At 35.4% G+C, this 22,360-nt stretch overlaps 1 protein-coding gene across 1 annotated transcript; it reads right to left on the bottom strand.

Annotated features, from left to right (window-relative positions):
• Window positions 1-245: 245 nt before the first annotated feature.
• LOC111044265 (ATP-binding cassette sub-family G member 5) lies at window positions 246-22,159 on the bottom strand. The gene is made up of 7 exons (XM_022329358.2): window positions 21,924-22,159; window positions 20,371-20,488; window positions 18,561-18,766; window positions 13,279-13,423; window positions 7,901-8,173; window positions 5,994-6,231; window positions 246-2,689 (listed from the first exon to the last, which is right to left on the bottom strand). Exons 1-7 carry the CDS (start codon window positions 21,975-21,977, stop codon window positions 1,795-1,797), a joined length of 1,929 nt encoding a protein of 642 aa, XP_022185050.2. The 5' UTR covers window positions 21,978-22,159; the 3' UTR covers window positions 246-1,794.
• Window positions 22,160-22,360: the final 201 nt, after the last annotated feature.

The following is a 22,360-nucleotide window of genomic DNA, read 5'->3' as shown; positions in this document are numbered from 1 at the left end:
CAAAACTTTCACTCTCAACACTAAAACTGCTGCAACAGTCGTAGGGAAAGGGGCGGCGTTTGCCGATTTCGCCCAGGGCGGCAAAGTCCCTAGGGCCGTGCCTGGCGCCACACCAGATTTTTATTCCTGTGTGTGGCCAGCCAATACTTACTATCACTTGATAGGTATTGGACCAACTCACTAATCTTCTCCCATAAGTATCACATGTAAACTTTTCGGTGCACACATAAAAAAGTTATTCAATATCACAATTTGAGGCTCGATTTTTATTTATATAGATTTGTACAGAAAAGTGAGAGATAGATATAGCATCAGCTGATGAAAAGTGGAATGCGCGTGTTTGTGGGACATAAGTCTGTATGCTCATTAATGATTTGATGTCTAAATACTGTACAATATAATAAAAGCATAGAATATAGCACTCAATGATTAAAAAAATGTATGAATATCTTCAATCTTCACTATATGCTATTAAATTCTCTCATCACAGGTGAGACCACATACAAGAATCGTATCTATGGTTAGTCTTATAGCCCAGTCAATGAAGTGTTATAGAGGGAAAAGTTTGGAAAACAATTTTGACCCCGCAGTTCTGTTTAGGGTAGTGAGGAGGTAAACATATCAAAAGTCCCCACCCCTAGCCCCTGTGCTAACCCTCTTAGCACAAAATTGTGAAAATTCAAAAATTGTGTTCAAAACATTATCTCCAAATTCCTTTGTCAATTGGTAAATTTTTGCATAACTGAAGATCTCAAACTCAACACTGAAGCTGCTGCAACAGTCGTGTGAATGTGCGTAAACTTGTGAAATTCTACCTAAAATTGAAGAGAATTCTATGCTCTATAAGCTCATGATCAGCATGAATTTTTCCCATTGATATTAGAAAAGTTAAAAATAGCAAAAAATTGAAGGGGAATGTGTTTTTTTCAAAAATGTCACATCTTTTAGAGCGGATATCTCGAAAAGTGAAGGAGATATAGAAAAATTTGTCAGATCAATATTGTAGGAGATTATGTAAGCTTTAATTTTTTATAGAATAATCATGTCTGTAAAATGCATAAATTTCGAGTTATATGCGAGAAACCAGAAAATTGTACCTTTGAACCACCCCCACAACCTTAGCACACCGGGTGGTGGTGGGGACTTTTGATATGTTTACCTCCTCACTACCCTAAACAGAACTGCGGGATCAAAAATTGTCTACCAAACTTTTCCATCTATACCCTTTTTTGAGCATTCATTGCATGTACTATTACATGTAGATTCAATAATAGATACAATATTTTAATATCATCTCTATGACATAAAAATTAGTGAGACATATATCTTAACTATGTGAATTTCATTGTTTAATTTTTGATCTTTGATAAAAAACAAAACTCGTTATACTTGATTTTTTGAACATGAATATTAATAGAAAAATTATTTACAAAACCATGCTATACTCATCCACCTCCTTTTTAGCATTAGCACACTATAATAAGCGCTTACTAACGGCATTGAACACAATAAAATGTGTTGAATTGCATGTATTAGGCTATATCTATAACTGTATGGTACACTATTAACAATGTGTTATAGTTCCTATAACTCCAGGCTACAATGAAGTAGAGTGTAACCAGAGGATTAAAAAAAATACTACCTCCTATGTAGGAAACTGTTAAATGTTTAAATGAATTTCATAAATTTGTATCAAGATTTCGTGAAGGAATAAAATTGAGTCTACCTCCAAAATTAAAATTGGTATCACAACCTCTATATATCTATACACCTGGAGTTCAACAAAAAAAACCCTCAATCCCTAAACTTAGCTTTTATAAACGAGGGTAAAGGTATCAGATACAGGATACAGTTCAACAAAACAAAACCGACTGGAAAAGCATACGATAAACTGAGATTGAAATCGGAATCTAACATGTCATTTATGTTGAAAACTGAACTGCCTCGACCGAAGCGTTCAGCCAGGTACGCAGTACTGTCCTTGTAACGACATAGAAACGCGTCGTTGACGGGAAATCGCGCTGTACAGTTAGCGGGCAACGCGGTGTAAACGGACCCGAAAAGCTGACGCGACAAAAACGCGCTGGAGTAGCGCGTTTGTGACGCGTAGGTTAGGTAGAGCAACCATTCTGGTAGACTAGCATACGATCTCAAAGCTCCACTACTGAGGATGATGAATATTGTGCCCAGGTATAAGCTGGTTATCGCGGCGATGAATGATCCTTTAATCACCATTAATAGAGCGATCGTTTGTTGCTCCGCTAGTAGATAACAGGAGCAGAGTATCGCCGCAAATAAGAACCAGTCTACACTAGAAGTTAGACCTGTAGCTTCAAACAATATCCTTGACCCGATAGCTACAGTTAATATCGAAAACGGTAAGGAATATAGGTTAAAACTAAGCAAAAATAATGGGCCAGAATATAGTCCTTCGTGAGCCTCCTGGTAAAATCGGGTCCGGTGTATGGGGAATGTGCAGGCAGTTTTGACAACTGCGCATGCACTGGAAGTGATGAGGCAGTTGAGCAGGAATCCGTTGAGTGATTGGAACGTGAAAGGTCCGTCCTGGTGCTTGATGTCCCGGTAGAAGAACCAGAGGACTGTGCAGATGAGGGGAAACAGTGCCAGGTGTAGAAAGAGGTTTTGGGCTGCGATCGAGGACAGATTGAATGTGGATGCTAGCAGGCGTCTGAAAAACACAACAATGCAAAGTAGTTGAAAGATACAAAATAGAATTAAAAACTTTGAAATTTGAAATAAATTAATGATTTGTAAATGATGAAGTTTTAATTTGTTCTTCAAACCAAATGGATTCTTATACAAATGTTGAATATGTTTGAAGTTCAATGAATCTCAAAAATACATAAGTTGCAGCATATTTTCACTCGACATCGAATAAGAGTTACAAATTCAACAAGGAAAAACAATTTACTAAATGTAGGACTCTGGACATAGATGAGACAGCATAGCATGCAGTTGTGGAAAATGAAGTTGTCATAGTTCAAGTTCAATAATTATCGTACATGTTTCTTTTTCGAATTTCTCTCTCTCTCTCACTCTCTCTCTCTCTCTCTCTCTCTCTTTAATATTCTTCCCAAAGAATGGACATTGATATGTCCAAAGCTCCGCCAATTTATGTAGATGCATAACAATATAATTATTATCTATAGTTATTATATTACAAATTGCTTTTTCATATAATATACAGTTCAATAGTTATTTTCTTAGTCTATATTATGTAAATTCATCTATAACTTTGCTGTATTGTAAGCTATTGTATACAAGTGTATAAGCCAGTATATATTGTAATCTACATAAATAAAGTACTCAATCAATCAATCAATCTCTTTATTTGATTGACACAGAGATCATGAGAAAGTTGAACTGAAAAGATTTTCTACTGCTTCATACAAAGAACACGTTCATTTATTCCATCATAAACGTTGTTAATACAGTTACTACGATGCACATAGTCGCTATAACTTTTGTAAAGAAAATGAACATAGAGTTTATGTGGAAAATTGTCTTTCTTCCAATTTGTACTACTTATACTACTTTTACACAGAAATCTATTATTAAAACAGCATTAAGAAAACGTATACGCACTCCTACTGATGAAATTTTTGAAGAATTTAATGTTTTAAGTTTAAGGCAAATTTATGTAAGAAATATATTGTTATACATGTACAAAAATCATGAAGATATGTTTAAGAAAATTGAGCACAGCTATCGAACTCGTTCGTCAGAAGCAATAGGAATCCAAGTTCCAAGGCTAGTCAAAACTCATTCCACTACAAATACTTATTATATAGCACACACTCTGTATAGAAGTCTGCCTGATATAATACCGAATACTGACGTAATACCGAAGGTAAATCCAAATATTGTCACAATGTATATCGTAACTAATGAAGGGAATTGAGTTTAGGGCTCATTATTTGACGCTCGGTTATCTCTGATGGGATCACAGGGGTCAACGAGCAAGCCAGCCGCTGGGCCACCGCTCAGCAGTGCTGCGCATCCTTACACCCCTCCCTCTCGGCCACTGAGGGAGGCTCGTGAAAGGCTAGTAGGAGGCAGTCGAGTTCGGAAATCCAGTGCGAGCGGACGACAGAGGTGAGAAGGAAGCAGCGAGCAGCTAGCAGTATAGTACAACTCGTATTTGAGTGTACTCCGAATCCTTCGACGACCGGGAGTTGTGTCTGAGGTTAAAGGCGGTTAATCTCAGACACTGGAAGCTCCGCAGTTCAACACCCACTTGGACGAGTGTTGACCGACGTTTAAAACGGGTTCAGATATCAGCCTACCTGTTACAACCAACAGCGACACGTCAGGTTTTGGTCAAAACCTGACTACATATTGGTACATCATCGGCGGAACCTCGAAGCGCAAGAGAACTCAAGAAAGGCTAGGAGAAGCCTTTCCAACAGCTCAAATATGATTAATTTGCTCCAATATTTTATTGAAAATGAAAAGGACCAGAAGGTGTTTTAAGTGAAATAAAATCTTCATTATTTCAACTCGTTTAATTCCATCTCGGTTTTGAAAATTGCTGGAGCTTTATTGGTATTGCAGTAGTCAAAGTTCTATTGTGCTATGGTTCTCATTGTGATTTAGTCACGTTCGGTAGACGGATCCAAGTTTCTCACGGCCTGTGCTTGTGGACATTTTCAGTGGCTATATTTTTATCTTCAATAAATCAATTCTATTAAGGAATTTGAGGGAAACATTCCTCTAAAGTACTCAAGACCCTGTTTCAACCCCCGACTCGAACGAGGGTGGTTGACGGACGCCCCACCAAGACTCCCGTCCCCTGCTGCGGCCCACCCCAGTCGCCGACTGAGTTTAGCCGGCCCAGAGCGACACTGGGAATTCTAGTAGAAGAAGGTGTGGGCAAAAATCTACTCAGAATATATTTATAAAAAAAAATGTTAATGACTGGTTAAAGGAGATTGGGAGAGACAAATATAGAATTGATAATTCTTTCATTGTCTGAATAAAGCAAATGTCGTGTAATGATAGTCCAAATTTAACTCTAAATGTTTACATCTTTTATACTTAAAATCCTTGAAACTTCAAAGTTTCTCTGATATTAATACCTGGTTTACCCAAGAATGTGATAGATGCAAGTATGGGGACAGTCCGACGTTAGCCAATCATCGCCAAGACCCTCTTCCACACACAGGCTTTGCCTTTGTAGAGAGTTTTAATGAAGTTCTTTAAAATATAATGTTGTATTTTCTGTAGCTACGATATAATAGCAATTAGATTTAGTTATAATGATTAATTTTTTACTTCAATAGTAAGTTTTATTTATGATTGTTTGGTTGCAGAAGATGTAACGTTGTTGTATGATATGAATATTTGTACCCTGAAATCATGTATAATGAAAACCAACTTGATTTGATTTGATTTACTATACTGTTAGGTTAACCTATTTAGGTTCTATTGGTAAAAATGTTCTTTTCGATGAGAGATTCTATTTCTATTTGAAGACTTCGTATGATGTCTTATTCAAACTATGGAAAGTTGTTCAATCTTTTGTCCAAACTATAGAAATATTAGTAGAATAATTTTAATTTGATAAATAAGAGATCGTATATTAGAAGCGTATATTAGAAGCGTATTATTCTATATTTGATAACATCATAAGAAATTAATATCCTATTCATATAGAAAAGTACGGTAGTGATTGTACAAATAAGAAAAATTAATAGGATGAAGTCATATTGATAATATTTTAAATTGTCCCCTTGAAAAGGGGAGAATTCTTTCTAGTTTGGAAACATCAAAACATATCATTCGTTTTTGAACTACTATGTCGACACTACAGTAAAATATTTTGAATAATAGTTATTGGAAACTAGTACTCACGTGTAGCACTTTCGGATTTTTAAAATCCATTTTCAACATGCAAAAATAGATGATTAAAACATATTACTCATTCAAATACAAAAATATAGAGATGATAAACTTTATTCATATGAACTCACTGATAGAGTGTGAAACCAAGTTGCAGAGCCCCTGGCTTGCCGAGGGTGGTGAGGGGCATTTTATGGGAAGGGGGTGACTCCCCCGCACCCAGAAGAACGTGCCCCGCTCCCCCCGCTCCGGCTGATGATTTCCTGTAGGGACCTCCTTCCAGTTTGAACTTCTCCACAAGAGCTATGATCTGGGTGTTGGACTCGATGAAGCGTTCTCTCGAACGTCGGTCCACTGTTGATAAGCATACTGCAACAATAATATTATTCAATGATTATATGTCTACAACAATGGTATAAAACAAAGTGTCTCAACTCCAAAGTACAACAGAGTCATAAAATATTCGTTCCATGAGTAACAGGGTTAGTAAAAATTATGGAAACAGCTTAATATTTATTTCACAAGGATAATTCGATAGTAGGTTTCATAGTAGATCCTATTCGAATTAGAAAAACTACTATTTTCTCCTTCAAGGTTTTTGTCTGCTATCTTGGATCCGTCATTTTGAATCCAACTTCATATTTTTCAAATGGGAAGGTGATCATGTGATACAGAACTTTTAAAGAAAATTAATGGTGAAAACGGGTTGATATCTCATACCGTTCCGAAGATACATATTTGATTCATCATCATCATCATCCATAATGGTTTCCAACTCATCTCTATAATACATTTCTGTTTTTTTTTCATGATAAAGCCGCATTGGACTGAATGAGCTCAACAAATTGAGAAATGTTCTATAATAATTATTATTGCCTTGGAGCTCCCCTATTCATATTTTTCTCCAGTAATCCTTCAGTCTCTCCGACCTCCTGCGATGATCCTTATCAGAAATCACCTTCGCCTGTCATCGGGGAGGTTTCCGCTGTTGAAGCCTTGTGGTTTTCAAATTTTTGGTTTATATAATATCATATTCTGGACTCAAAATTTGTCAGAAATTATGGAGTTTATGAAGTGATATGCATAAATTATTTTTCAACTATACCTATCAAAATTTGGGAATTGAATAGTTTGAAGTTTATGAAACTTCACTATTCACTGTGATCTTACATCCTATCATATTAAGCGAGAAATTTCTGTATATATTTATATGGTGATATGGTTATTTATTTATGTCCAACGGATCTCGAAAACGGCTCTATCGATTTTCACGAATTTTGGAACATAGTGGGTTTATGATATAAAAATTCGATTGCACTAGGTCTCATCCCAGGGAAAACTCGCTGAAGGACATGAAATGGATAATAATTCGATAACAGAAAATGCGTGTGCCTGTGTGGGAGAGAGACAGAATTATGTTCAGTTGTGTAATCAATCAGCTTATCTCATGGGAAATATTATCTAGAAAATTTTAATCGACTTGTTCAAAATAATCCGATTTGTTGACATGACATGGTCATTATATCATTCTAAATTAGAGTATATCATAATTTTCAAAGTTAATCATTATTTTACAGTTTCAAGTGATTAGTGAGTGTTATTTTGTTATTCAATTTGGTTTGTAAACAATCTATATTAGAATTTTTTTGTTTTCAAATGTTGGACTGAAAATTGGACCTGAATTCAAGTGTAAGGAACATAACCTACTTTTTGGACTATTTATAAATCATAATTCGGGGAAGAAACAGTTTTAGGCTGTGCCTGTTAGCCCTTCCCCAATCATTTTAAAGAATTGTGTTCTGTTTATCAATAAATAAATAACGAGCGAAGCTCGGTGCCCCAATATTAGTCTTGATCCGAGAAACATTATATCTCATTCACAAACAGATAACAGTATTACTGGATTACAAGCATGTGTATCATGAAAAGAAGACTTCAAGACGGAAGTTACAACAGAATATTAGAGAAATAGACGCCATCAGAGAATGATACCAGTCATTAGAGAGTTTATTGGATACCATAGATGAATACTACTCACAGTAATACATGAGAGGATTCTCGAGATCAGGACAGGGGAAGCCGATAGCCCTGAAGTACTCGAGCATGAGGCGAGTGGGTCCCGCGTAGACGAGATCCCCCAAACAGAGGTAGGCGGCTCTGTCGAGGAAGGGGAACACGTCGGATCGCGGCTTCTCCATGGTCAACACCACCGCCCTCCCCCTCCGTCTGGCGTGTGAGGATAGCATCGACACTATCAGGTAGGTCGACAGAGGGTCAAGGTTAGCGGTCGGCTCGTCCAATAGCAGCAGAACTGTAATAAAATCAAAATATTCATTTATTTATTCGATCAAACACATTGCAGTATTGGAAAAACAGACAATTATCCAAAGCTTCTTTTCTTCCTGAATAATTTCATTGAATAATATATAGGTTGGAAATAGTTTCAGGAATGCATAACATTCACTTATTCTGGAAGAACTATAAGAATATAACTTACTATAGCCGTCAGGCTCGCCATATCCGTCTAGCCAGTATCCGTCTGAACCCCCGACTGGATCGTCAAAAATGAGATCAGCGGGCTCGCCTCGCTCGCCTGCATTTTTCATTTGAGCATGCATGATTTTGGGCGTATATTTGATGAAATATTAACGTCACCTCATCACTAAATTTTCAGACCCTATAGCTAAACCTCTGTACCAAATTTAAACATTTTCTGTCTATTACTTAATGAAAGAAATGAGGACACGTAAAAAACCGTTAATTTTGGGCGTATCTTTTGCGTTATTTCAAATTCCTTCTAACACAACATTATTACACCCCAGCTGAGCTTTTGTACTGAATTTGAACATTTGCTGTTCATTTGTTCTCGATAAAGCTAAGAAAACGCTATAAAACGATGGAAAAACGCAGATTTTGGGCGTATCTTTTGAATTTTTCCCAAATCCGTTATTATTGTGCCTCTAAAGGGCCAACTGAACATACCTACCAAATTTGAACCGGTTTGGTCCGGTAGATTTTTAGTTCTGCGAGTGAGTGCGTGAGTCAGTCAGTCAGTGAGTGAGTGTCATTTCGCTTATATATATATATATATTCCGCTTATTGTCTCCTCCGAAAGACGGGGTGGCCGTATCTATGTGATTGTGTTGTGGTCAAAAACTTTTGCCCCGGTTGAGATTCGAACTCGGGTTCTCTTGATCATTAGATCGGCGCGTTATCACGGGTGTATTTTGATTAGCCCAGGTGTTCGATTATCCCAGGTGCTCGATTAAACCAGATGTTTGATTACCCCAGGTCGGACTTTCCCGATTTGACCAGGACCTGGTATAATCGAACTACTGGGTTAATCGAGACGGAATGCTTCGATTAGCCCAGTAGTTCGATTATAACAGGTCCTGCGTCTCGATTAGACCAGGTTTCGTTTATACCACCTGGTGCAATCTTCGATCGAAGCATTCCGTCTCGATTAGCCTAGTAGTTCGATTATACCAGGTTTTGGAGCTTCTTTGTAATTTAGAATAGGACCTGGTATAATCGAACACCTGGTCTAATCGAGACACTCCCGTTATCAGTTACTCCAAAGAGCCACTCAATGTTAAATCATCACATTTCAAATCGGATTCTGTTATTGGGAACAATATTTGGTCAAGATTAAGAAAGGCTTGTGATTTTTTCACTTTATTCCAGGAGAACTAGAAACAATTTAGGGATAAGTAAAGCTTCTTGCGCCGTTGTAAAAGTTGCCACTTCCAGAGCTGAACTCCTTGAATTTCCCGATAGTAAGTAACCTACCTTACGCTGAAGGCCCACTCATTGATAATCATCGTCTGTCTCAACGCCCACGCACCAGCCTAGATCTCATCAGAGAGAAGAGAAGTGTAGTACGATATCTCTTAGGTTATAGTAGGCCTAGGATATTTCGTTCATCTCTGATCTCATATGTAGGCATCATCCGCAGCAAAAAATTGAGTAGCGAAGTGAAGAGTATTTACACAAGAGTATAACACAATATTTCGGATATCATATCATCATCATATCATAATTTCTTTATTCATAAATTTGTACAGTGTATAGAATGAATAGTGTCATAAATATATATCTTTGATTAGATACAATTAAAAATAAAATACATAACAAATAAAACATCTACAGAATACAACAATACAAACATACAATACAATTCAACTCATAGGAGCTGATCTCATTCATTCAAATATTCTTCGATATTATAAAGAGCTCTTCCAGTTAAATATCTCTTTAATTCCAATTTGAATTTATTGGGATTCAGCTCTTGTTGGATACGCGTCGGTAGCTTGTTATAGAACTTGGCTCCTATGTATGTGGGCTTCTTCTTGTAGAACTCAAGTCTATGGCTTTGCAAATGTAAAAGTTTATCTCTGTTTCTAGTGCTGTACCTATGATTATGTCCTAACGTCAAAATATTTCCAAGATTTTCTTTCACACTCATAATTGTCTCAAAGATGTAAAGACTGTAAACTGTCATTATATTCAAGTGAGCGAAATGTTCTTTAACTGATGCTATGGGGTCTAGGTGTAAAATTATTCTTATAGCCTGTTTTTGTGATTTGAGAATTGAATCCATGTTCTGATTTGAAGTAGATCCATAAAGACTTATACCAAAGGATATTATAGAGTGTATGTAGGCAAAATCATATGTCACACAATCAAATGGATTCCTCCATTTGATTCCTTAAGAATTATTTCTGAGCAACATCGATAAATGCACTGATCAGCAACTCGCAATCATATTTTAAACCGTAAGAACAATGTTTTTTAAAATGTTTGGACAACATAAAAACGACTTCCGTTATTCACCACTTATTCACCAATATGCAGCTATTATTGAACCTGTAAAGTTGAACGCCTGCATGTAGACGTTGATTTTTCTCCATCTGTCTGTTGCCTTTTGAGCGGTTTGTCTGCGAATACAGCATGTTCGATTTTCATTGAACTCATTTCAGAGTGTTCAAAAAGGGGAAGAATATTGACTGTTGTGGAATGTGGAATTTTAGTGTGGGGGGCTGTTATCTTGGATTTTGGGGCCTCTTTTTGGGCTCATGGGGGCTTTGTAACCTGGAAACCCCCTTGCTACGCCACTGATTATATAGATATTGATTCTTTATCACAAATGACAATGTATTGCCAGGTCTTTCAAGACCCATTGCATACTAACACTACACTATAATGGAAACAAATGAAAAATTAACATAGTCAGAACAGAAAATAAATATGTAGATGAGTAGATAACTTTTAGAAAATTGTTATACAGAATAGAAATGAGAATACACCTGAAATTCTATCAATACTAAGTAAATTAAATAACTCAAATTTTCTTAACAGATATACATACACACACACGCTCAAGGGAAACCCAAATAAAAAGAATGATTGAAATAAAATAATACTGTAGAGAAAAAACTACTCGTTGCCCTCGAAAAGTAATTTGAAAAGTCTCCTCTTGAAAACGCTTGGTGAAACAGAAAAAATTACATGATCAGGAATAGCATCCCAAAGTATTGCAGCAGTCACCACAAACAAAGAATTGTATCTTGCAGTGCGATGAATAGGAATCTGCAAGGTATACAAATGAGATCTCGTGTTGCGATCTGGATTGACATCAACAAGACGGATGAAATCATCTGCTAGATAAGTAGAACCATAGAGAAACAATAGCATAAGTAGATATCCCATGGCATAAAGCGTTTATGTCGCAACTTTTACTGTTATCTCAAGCCGATTACTGTCGACTATTGTCGAATTTTAATGTATTGACCGGGTAAGAGAGTATGAACGGCACAGTATGAGAGACTACCAGCGTCATAAAGCTCCACAGGAAAGAACTACGTGGATTATCGGCTTGGGATAACAGTAAAAGTTGCGACATAAACGTCCTATACCATGGGATATCTACTTATGCTATTGTTTCTCTATGGTAGGGCCCTCCTACATGACCAGAATTTTATATACTTGACAAAGAAGAAAATACTGTTTACGCTTATCCAATTTGAGCCAACCCAACTCCATGAAGAATGGAGTGATTCGCGAGAAACGCCTAGCATCAAATATGAACCTGACTGCATTGTTCAATGACCGTTGGAGCCGACCATTCAACTCATTTGTTATGTCGTTATGAGGGATGCAGCAATAATCAAAGAATGGTATCATCAAGGACATGACAAGGGTAGAAATATTCTTATCCTTTTAAATTGATGCATTCCTCCAAAAACCTTATTACAAACATGAGTAACTTGTTCCCGCCAGTTCAATGAGCAATCAATTAATAAGCCAAGTACTCTGACACTGGAGCAGTAAGGAATATTAGCATCATTTATGGTTACTGGAGGGCACTAGGGACGTCCAATTGGTATTCGATATTAATGTAAGGAGGGATAAATGTTTATAGTGAGGTCCACATTATAATGGCAGTGTACGATTGACAATACTGTTGCTGTCCTTTTCTATCATACAACAAAACAGATAGCACTATCTCTCTCGCGCTTTGCAATGTTGTCTATTTGCCAAAATATTTTATATTTACTTTTGACACTGACTGTACAAAACTGAACAAACCATATTCTCAGACGCCATTTTATTACTTCATTCTATCAAAATACTGAGTACACAAGTCGTATAATTGATTTAAAATATATTTTTGAAACATTGAAATAATTTTTGAACATTACCGAATGAGAAACACAAATTAAAATACCTGAAATGACATTTTAAAAGTTGATAACTAACCATCCTAGACTTCATCCATGCTTCAGTTAGCCTACCCGTATAGGTTAGACCAAAGACCTTAAAGATGCAATTGGGGATAAAGATATCTCTTTAAGGTCTTTGGGTTAGACCTACTCGTACCGGTATAAATAATATTGAAAAGTTATTTCAGAATTAATCCATTAAAATCACTTATTTTTAAATAGTATTTCTATTTTTCTATCATTTTTGAAGGAAATTGGAATAGAATACCTACCAAATAACTCAATTTCTGTTGTTTTGAAATTCAGATTGTTGTATCACAGTTTTTTAAATTAGCCGCCATTTCAGGCTTGTATAAACATGAAATTTGATCTCAGTCATGAAAGCAAATTTTTTAATCAAATTATGAAAAATATATTTTCGTGATCAATTTGACATTAAATTGATTATTTTATTAAGGAAATGATAATTATAATTAGATTAAATTTAATAGGATTAATTGAGTAACAGCTGTGTACAGTCAGTGGCAAAATGGAGAGACTTGGCAATAATTTTTTCCTATCTTTCTTCACTGCCATTATAACGTGGATCTCACTATAGAAAATTCACAGGTTGATGTATTAAAATATAGGAAATGGGTTTGTAAGTTTACTTACGTTTACTTAATTTTCAACTTTAAGTTACAAGCTAACTTACCAGGATCCTTGACGAGTTGTATACCAATGGCAAGGCGCCTGTATTCACTGAGTGTGAGACTTGCCACACTTCGCCGAGCCACTTGACTCAAAGCCAAATCTGCCAACACTTGACGAACTCGAGAGCTTCTCACGTACCGTGATACCTGGAATCAGTGTAAACGAAAATGAGTCATTAAAATAAATTATTATTGATTTATATGAATAAATAAAAGTATTTGATGGGGCTTCTTCAAAGTTCATCATCATCATCTTCTTACAAGGATTAGGCTCTATTGGCCTGTACCGGCATCCATTTCTTCCTTGTTCTTCCTATGCCTCGCTTTCCTTCGGGTTTTTACTCCCATGTTAATATTGGGAGCCTATTGGATGGCATTCTGGATAAATGAATAGATCAATTTTCCCGATATTTCTTCAGAATATCCAATAGCGGTTCTACATTCAATTCATCTCTTATGTTGTCATTCCTTATTTTATCCAGTCTACTACAACCTTTGACCACTCGTAAAAATCTCATTTCAGCAGTTTGTATACGAGATTCAGTTTGTCTGTTTAATACCCATGTCTCGCTACCGTATGTTGATAACGGTATCTCCATTGTTCTGTAAAACTTCAGCTGAGTATCTTGTCTCGTTCGCCTTCCTATAGCTCGTCTTATAGTGCCACAGACCGCACTGAATCTCGCCACTTTTTCACCAACATCTTCATCCTTATCGAATGAAATGCGGCATCCCAAGTAGCTGAAGTCTCTCACTTGATCTAATGCTTGATTGTCTATCACGATTTTTGATCTGACTGGCCACTTTCCCCTGAATGCCATTATCTTGGATTTTTGAGGTAAGATTTCAAAGACTTCGAAGTTCAATTAAAAATAGTTATCAGCACCCTTATATTATTTCATTCCTACTAAAAAGAGATAAGAAACCCAAATAATGTCCTCAAAATTGACTCTATATGATGAAATAAATACCCGAAACTAGTAATCTCTGAAATAATATACGACTACTAGTAATTATTTGGGATCAATATTAAGTGATATAAAATTAATAAAGTTTCAAAACTTTCACCCTAACTCACACTGTTGGCTAAAATCAGAATGGGTAGAATTTCACAATGAAAAATAACTCATATAGAGCTTTACTCAACACTCTACTATAGGCTTAGTAGGCCTATAGAATTTCACAAAAAATGACGTTTTTTGGGATGTATTTGTTCGTTTATCCATATCAACAAATATGAAGTTACCAGTTACCACTAGGACTTTTTTTAGGATTTGTGAATCTCACTATAGTTCTATTTACATTTGAACAGCAGTAATCTTTGTTAGTACTCTACAAAAGTATTCTTGCTCAAAGAAAGTACCTCGAGTTCTATGTACTTTTATAAATACCCAATCTTTCTAATCAATACAATCAAATTCCATGGAAAGGAAGCAGCCTGCTCAGGGGGGCGCCCCTCTCTTGATTCTATTGGTGAATAACAATTCATCGTCAACCAATCCCGTGCGAGTATGCTTCTGCTGCTTAGTACAAGGCCACGCCCATAACGCGCTCTCATTGGCTGATGACATTCTGTCACTAGACTGGCACAATTTTGTTAAACGGTGCTATCGACAAGTATAAGACGATATAGTTAAAACTATGAAATTCTGGATTGAAGTAAAGCTGAACATATTAAATCAAGTTAAATGAAGACTTATATCAGCGATACTCACAAATACCAGTTCACACTGCTTGCATCCTCTCTGCATCACATACTGTGATTATTCAGTCCAGTCCACGACAAATAAGTTGGATGGCAACTGTGAATCGGTCTTGTCACTCAACTTTCTCAACTTTCAAATCCTGTGTTTGTTCAGATTGTCTTCAGGCTCCCAGAACTGACTAGTTGTATATTGAAAAATCTGGTGTGGCGCACTCACACAACTTTCCTTACCGTTATGAAAATTGATCACCTGACGCTAGTGTGCTCGCGCATCTCAAGTCTACTTATAAACAAAGATCTGAGCCAGCTGGTGACAGGAAAATAACGCTGGAGACATACGAGGTTTGCCATCTCTTCATAGTGGATCATTTTATAGAATCAACAGTTTGCAATTGAAATAATCACATTTTATCGAATTTCGTGCTTTTTTTCAATTTTAGGTGAAAATGTTACTGAACATTGTAACGTTTTGAAATTCGGATGGATAAATAAAAATTCCTACTTGAAGAAATTTATAGGTCTAAGTGACCTAGGGTGAAATAGGCTAATATCGCCAAAGATGATAATGTTTAAAGATTAGATAATATCAGGCATCATGGCTAAATTTATAACGGCCGAATAGAAATTAAAATAATTTTGCTACCTATATAATATTATATAAAATATTGAAAATTTGAGGTTTGGCGTAAAATATCTATTGATTGGCGACCTAATGATCGACTGAGTCGCATAACATAGAATCTAGCCAAACACCTTGGCAGAAACTTATTGTAACGAAATAGTATGCAACTTGAGGAACCAAAAAATCCACGTGGCTAATTGTTGTAATATGAGAATCAACCTATAATCTTTAAAAAATTACTTTGCATGTAAAAAACGTATTAAAAAACCCAGACAAAAATAATTTAATGTATTAAGGAAGTAGGAGGTTCCTAGGCGCATGTATACTATAATAATTTGCATGCACCAATCAATTGGTAGCAATTGATAGGCGGTAATTGTGAGCCGATTCAAATATATTTGTATATATTTCTATAAATGTTAAGAATTTATGAATTATTGTTGTACAGTTTATGTTTTGGATACGGCCCGAAGGCAGATAAATTATCAAAGATGTAACATAAGTAATAATTTAATAGATCGGCACAAACTATTTGAGCCTTGAATGGCGGAGGAACAGATTATTTTAATTTTATGTAAATTTGGAAATCGGAAATGAGAATTGTGAATTAGAAAGGAGAACTTCCCCACTTGCCTGCCAACCACTACCATGAGATGTCACCAAAAATTGTAGAGCGCAATATCTTACTGTACCTTTTAATAACTTTAAGTTAAATCAAATTATTAATTTTCTCATAAGACTTTGTGATGCTATTGTAAGGCAAAAGTCATTTAAATATTTTTAATCCCTTGGAAGAGACGACTTCGGCCACCAATAATCCAGGACCACCAGGAGTTTGGATCGCCATCAGCAGCTCATAGAAAATCCAGCACGTGAGTGAATAATATTTGAAATAGTGATAGGGCGCCCTCAGTGCTTCGAAATGAAATAGGAAATCAAAGCTAGCTCATCGAAAGGGTTTTTAAAAATTAAGAAATTGGTAAAAATACTTGCGCAAGTTTAAAAATGGTATAAGAGATATTTCATTGAATAGTAACGAGTCAATTCATATATCAAAAGATACACCAATCAAAAGAATACTAAGTTCTAAGCTGATAATACAAATGTTCATATGATCATTAATTTTTATAATATAATTTGCGATAATATAATGTAGCTCTGATTCATTAGATAAATTGATCTATCTATTTCCGTCAGGTGCCGAATCTTGCACCCTGAGATATATAATGTATATTTATTAGAAACTATAGAAATTAATATATATTTTGATTATTGATTTGTCAATTTATCATGCTCTGATTTGAGAAGTTTATATTTGAAATAGAATTATCCAAATCGACAAGCATCAGCAAGTTGATGTCCAAGCTACATGCAGATAAGTGCATATGATCATGAAGTGAAAGCACATGGTAGAGTTTCGTGCTATAGAACTCAAAAAATAGTATTAACCTGTGATATTTTATTGATTTCGTTTCTTGTTTTAATATATATTTGTCTTTGTCGCTCTATATATTTTTGCTTTGGTTTATTTTTGAGATATTTGTTAATATATGTATCAAATTTTTTATGGTGTACTATTCATTTATTCCTCAATACTATAGGATATAAGTTTTATATATATATTTTTTATAAATTATCAGTATTATTGTGAATGCTCATGTCTGGGCCTATGAAGATTTTAGTGAGATTATATCCTAGTAAAACCACGACCAAATTTTATGATTGTTAAAATAACTCTCATGCTCTACCGATTGACGCCAAGCAAGAGGCTAAGCGTACTCCACCAAAAGTAACTTGACAACATTAATTGTAGAGATTTTCATGCTTAATCTTTTCCACTCAAAATTTTTTGTATAAATTTTATCTGAATCCTGATAATTGGGAATCTAAAATCGAACTTTGCATAGATGGTGCGGAGCTCCTGAAATTTTTACAGATATGAGACTTGTGGCAGTTGATAGAGCTTATCAATTATTACTATTTTTGGTATAAATTTGATCAAAATCGTTGGAACCGTTTTTGGGAAAATCTCGAAAAACCCTGTTTTTGACAACATTTTCGCCATTTCAGCCGCCATCTTGAATTTCATTTGATCGGAATTGTTCGTATCGGATCCTCATAAGGGAAGGACCTTCAGTTCCAAATTTCAAGTCATTCCGTTAATTCGGAGATGAGATATCGTGTACACAGACGCACATACACTCATACACACACACACACACACACACACACACACACACACACACACACACACACACACACACACACACACACACACACACACACACACACACACACACACACACACACACACACACACACACACACACACACACACACACACACACACACACACACACACACACACACACACACACACACACACACATACAGACCAATACCCAAAAACCACTTTTTTGGACACAGGGGACCTTGAAACGTATAGAAATTTTGAAATTGAGGTACCTTAATTTTTTTCGGAAAGCAATACTTTCCTTACCTATGGTAATAAGGCAAGGAAAGTAAATATTGAATAAATCTTGATATCATAGAGTAAAAGGAGTGATACGTGGTCTAGTGGATAGAGTGCTTGCGTAACAGCATAGAGATCCCGGGTTCAAACCCTGTCTTACCTGTCTAAGTTTTTTTACCAGATCACTCCCGTGTCATCGGATGGGCACGTTAAATGTCGGTCCCGGCTGAAGTATGACAGTCGTAAGGCCCATTGACGGCTCAAATTATATATTCAGGTGGTGGGACCTTCCCGCAAGGGACTCCCCATCAACAAAAGCCATACGAATTCACTTTTCACTTTATAGAGTAAAAATACCGTTCCAAATGTTATACCTGAATTATTCGTCCCTGTTAACATATATAGCTTTAAAATAAAAAATAAGTATTCATGCTGCTGCAATTATAATTATCACGATTTCCGACTATCATGGATTTTCTCTAACCTGTGATCCAATAGTGAGGTTGGCCGCATAGTGTAGAGTTTGCTCCACATTTAGTGACGGAATAAGGTCAACTCTGTGACTGACGTAGCCGCAATTCTTCTGGTACAAACTCAAGGTCATTGGTGCTCCATCGAGGAGGATTTGTCCTCTGGTGGGACCACGACTTCTCCTAGATATCACTTCCAGAAGAGCTCGTTTACCACTTCCTGAAGTCAAGACAAGAAAAAAAATTGCTAATATAAATTGTAATCAATAAAAATTAAATGTTTTATTAATTAATTAAATGTTTAACCTATAGAATATTCTATTTCTTTAAAATTTCCTCCAATGTCATAATTGTATTATGATTAGAGTGTTTTATATAATAAATGAAAAAATGAAAATTTTCATCTATATACAGTCCAGGCAATGAATGCTCGAAAGAGGGTATAGAGGGAAGAGTTTTGAAGACAATTTTTGACCCCCCAGTTCTGTTTAGGGTAGTAAGGAGGTAAACATATCAAAAGTGCCCACCTCTACCCCTTTACCGTACCATATATATTTACTTCAAAAGTAGTAAAGGCTCCAAAAACCTATAACAAAGTAATAGCCTCAACTACTGGTTCTCATTCACTTGCCTCAATAAAATGTGAACAAGAATAAATTATAGTGGGATAAAATTCCCGTATCGAATTATCAATTGAATAATGAATAATGAATTTATTGCCAAATACAAAAAAATATTTTTACAAACAAAATTATCAATAAATTACAATAGTTTTCGGCGTGACTGGAAAAAGAAGCCTTGAGCTCCAGCCACGAATTCTAAAAATAAGAAATACATTTTTTAATCTAATAAATAACCAATTTAACATTTAATAATCGAATTGATAACTAATATTGATGAAACAAAAAATAGTAGGCTTATCTGTAGTTGATATACTGGTGCATGAAGAAGAGGAATAAAAGGATCTACCTCCTCAAACGAATTTCTAAAATATTTAGTAAGTATTTTTGTTCTGAAATTCATAGAAAATCGTTTTGTTTGTCCAATAATAGTGAATTCTGTTGCTGAAAACGTTATTATTGTTTTTAGCTACTTCATTTATTCACTCACTAGTACTTGAACACTTTCAAGTATAGTAGTCGGCCATATCTATCCAACCAGCAAAATTACTTTTTTGTAGTTTGTTTCAGTTCAACATGTCTATTACAAACGAGATTTCTAGTTGACAAAATGGTAAAATGATTTGATTGGTTGATCAGCGACTGCAATACATTCTAGGGGTAGAGAGGACTAGAAAGTCCCAACTCCACTTAATACAGAATATTCTCACTTCATTACAATCAACAACTCTATTCCATTCAATTAATGAACAAATTATCAAGAATTCCAACAGATAAAATGAATAAGAGCATTCTACAAAGTTATCACAAATCAGAATGATTTTTGCTCCATGTTTATAAAAAGAATACTGAATAATGGAAATTTGACATTTCTCAAAAAGGTAACGCTCATTGTTAAGTTGTCCTCACTATAATTTTCTCTACTCCAATTATAGTCATTACATGAAAATGCTGTCTGTGAATGTTATTATAATGAACCGTAATCTCTTTAAACTGTAAGCATTTCATGAAAACATTAATTTCTCATCAAACAAATGCTGACCTGAAGATTCATTCATTTAATATTTTCGAGAGTTTCAAGATTCATTCAAAATTTTTGAGAGTTTGAAGATTCATTCAAACTTTCAGCGTTGCTAATAAATAAAATTAAAGCTTTCCATTCAAACAATATCGACAGTTTGAAGTTAATATCACTCTGAAATACCTTTCGATCCAAGAACTGCGAGGACCTCTCCCGCTCTCACTTCGAGAGAAACATCTTTCAGAATCAGGCCAGTCTGCACGCTGCCAAATATTCTCTGCAAACATGAGCCTGGCTCAACCTGAGACAGGATTATGAAAATTGAGGTGAAAAAGTTATTGAGTGAATGCTATGATATTTAATTTTATAAAAATACCAAGTATAGCTCAGTTTATGGAAATTGGAAATGTATTCACTAGAAGATAACATTCATCACTATGGAAAACACACTAACTGTCAGCAATAGGGAAATGAGAATCTGTCATTCAATCCTGTCATTGGAATAGTATCTTAAGTCACAAGGACGGGAAAGGCCGCTTTGCAGGCGAGAATGATGTTTCTAGTCGAGGCGTTAGCCGACGAGACTAGAATTTCATTTGAGCACTGCAAAAAACATTCACGTCCAAGTAACTTACACTATTTTTGTCATAATAATCTTGAAAAGAATAATTGAGAAACAGGAAACATCACCTGCTTGTGCTGACATTACTACATGCATTCTATAAACATAACTTAGTTTACATGTTTCGAACTAGGAATTTCTTGATTGTAGTTGACAAAACTTCTACCTGGAGCGCTAAAAGGCGGCTTTTATACCAGTTTTGCTGTTCCAAATTCGGAACTAGGAAACATACTCGACTGTAAAGAAAACATATGATTTTGCTACAGTATAGTAAGCTGTAATGAGAATCATATGTTTATTTGTTCTTTAATCAGCTGTTTACCGGCTTGATTTCATGGATGTAAAACAGCTGAAATTGAATGACTATGACAAAAATAATATTTTATCAATGTTTCTCAATCTATCAATGCTGACAGTTGAAAATGAATCTCAATGCGAGTGATGGTGCTGAAGCGTTGTGGGAAAATGTGAGATTAAGGCAATTGAAAAATCAAATTGAGAAAAAATAAATTAAGGAGTATAGAGAAATATACTCAATATTTTTCTACAAATTGCGAATTTAAAACCATTCAAATAGAAAATTATTATTCTTGGAAGATGAAATGACAGGAATATTATATAAAGCACATTGGATAGAAACACATTGAAGATGAAATAAAAATATTCCTCATAGAGAAAATGCATAATTATTCAATACTTCTCCAAAAAAAGAAGGCTTAGATATAAGACTGATTAGTATCAAACAATTTATTCTGAGAAAATACAATATCAACAATGGAAAATAGACAATAATAGTCATCATATACGCTACTGTATATTATATTCTGTCCAATCCATCAATGGACTATTAACCTTGATTAAAACAATTTGAAATTGACAGTTGAATGAAAAATAATAACTCTTCTTGACGATGTACTACAGGATTGATAGAGGCATAACAAACGAATCTAGTTTCGAAAATTTTCTTTATTATGTGTCTGTGACAATTTCAATTATTGTATTATTCAGTCAAAAAACTACCGACACCAGAACACAGAGGGAACAACTACCAATCAAAGAAAACATGAATTTTAAACAATCGTATTATTCAAGTGACCTGAAAATACACGCTTACCTGTCCAGTGTGAAAAATATTACACAGCTCCAAACTATAGTCGTTGCCAATCATTATTCCCACTTGAAAACACTCAAATCTCGAAAAAACTGAACATTTGTCCAGAAACACAACAATAAAAGTTCGACACTTCGTAGATACTATTGAAAAAATAAACCTCTTTTTTCAAAAGCGTTAACCTCTTCCTATAGAAGACATGTTACTTCCACCAACGCTGGCAGAGAACTGTTCTTTCCTCTGGTTTGTAGGTTTGCCACGGTTCTACGGTTGAGGTAATGCTAGAGAGAGATGAAAACAACGTATAGTTGGAGGGAGTGCGTTGTAGAGAGAGAGTAGGACGCAAGAGAGAGGATTTGAGTGGTAGAGAGAGTCAGAGAGAGAAAGAGCGAATATGTGAGTGATTTAGTTGGAGATAGCTAGTGAATGAGACTTGGAGG

This window comes from Nilaparvata lugens, chromosome 13 (genome assembly GCF_014356525.2).
Source record: "Nilaparvata lugens isolate BPH chromosome 13, ASM1435652v1, whole genome shotgun sequence".
NCBI lineage: Eukaryota > Metazoa > Arthropoda > Insecta > Hemiptera > Delphacidae > Nilaparvata > Nilaparvata lugens.
This window is presented reverse-complemented; position numbering and strand designations above follow the sequence as displayed.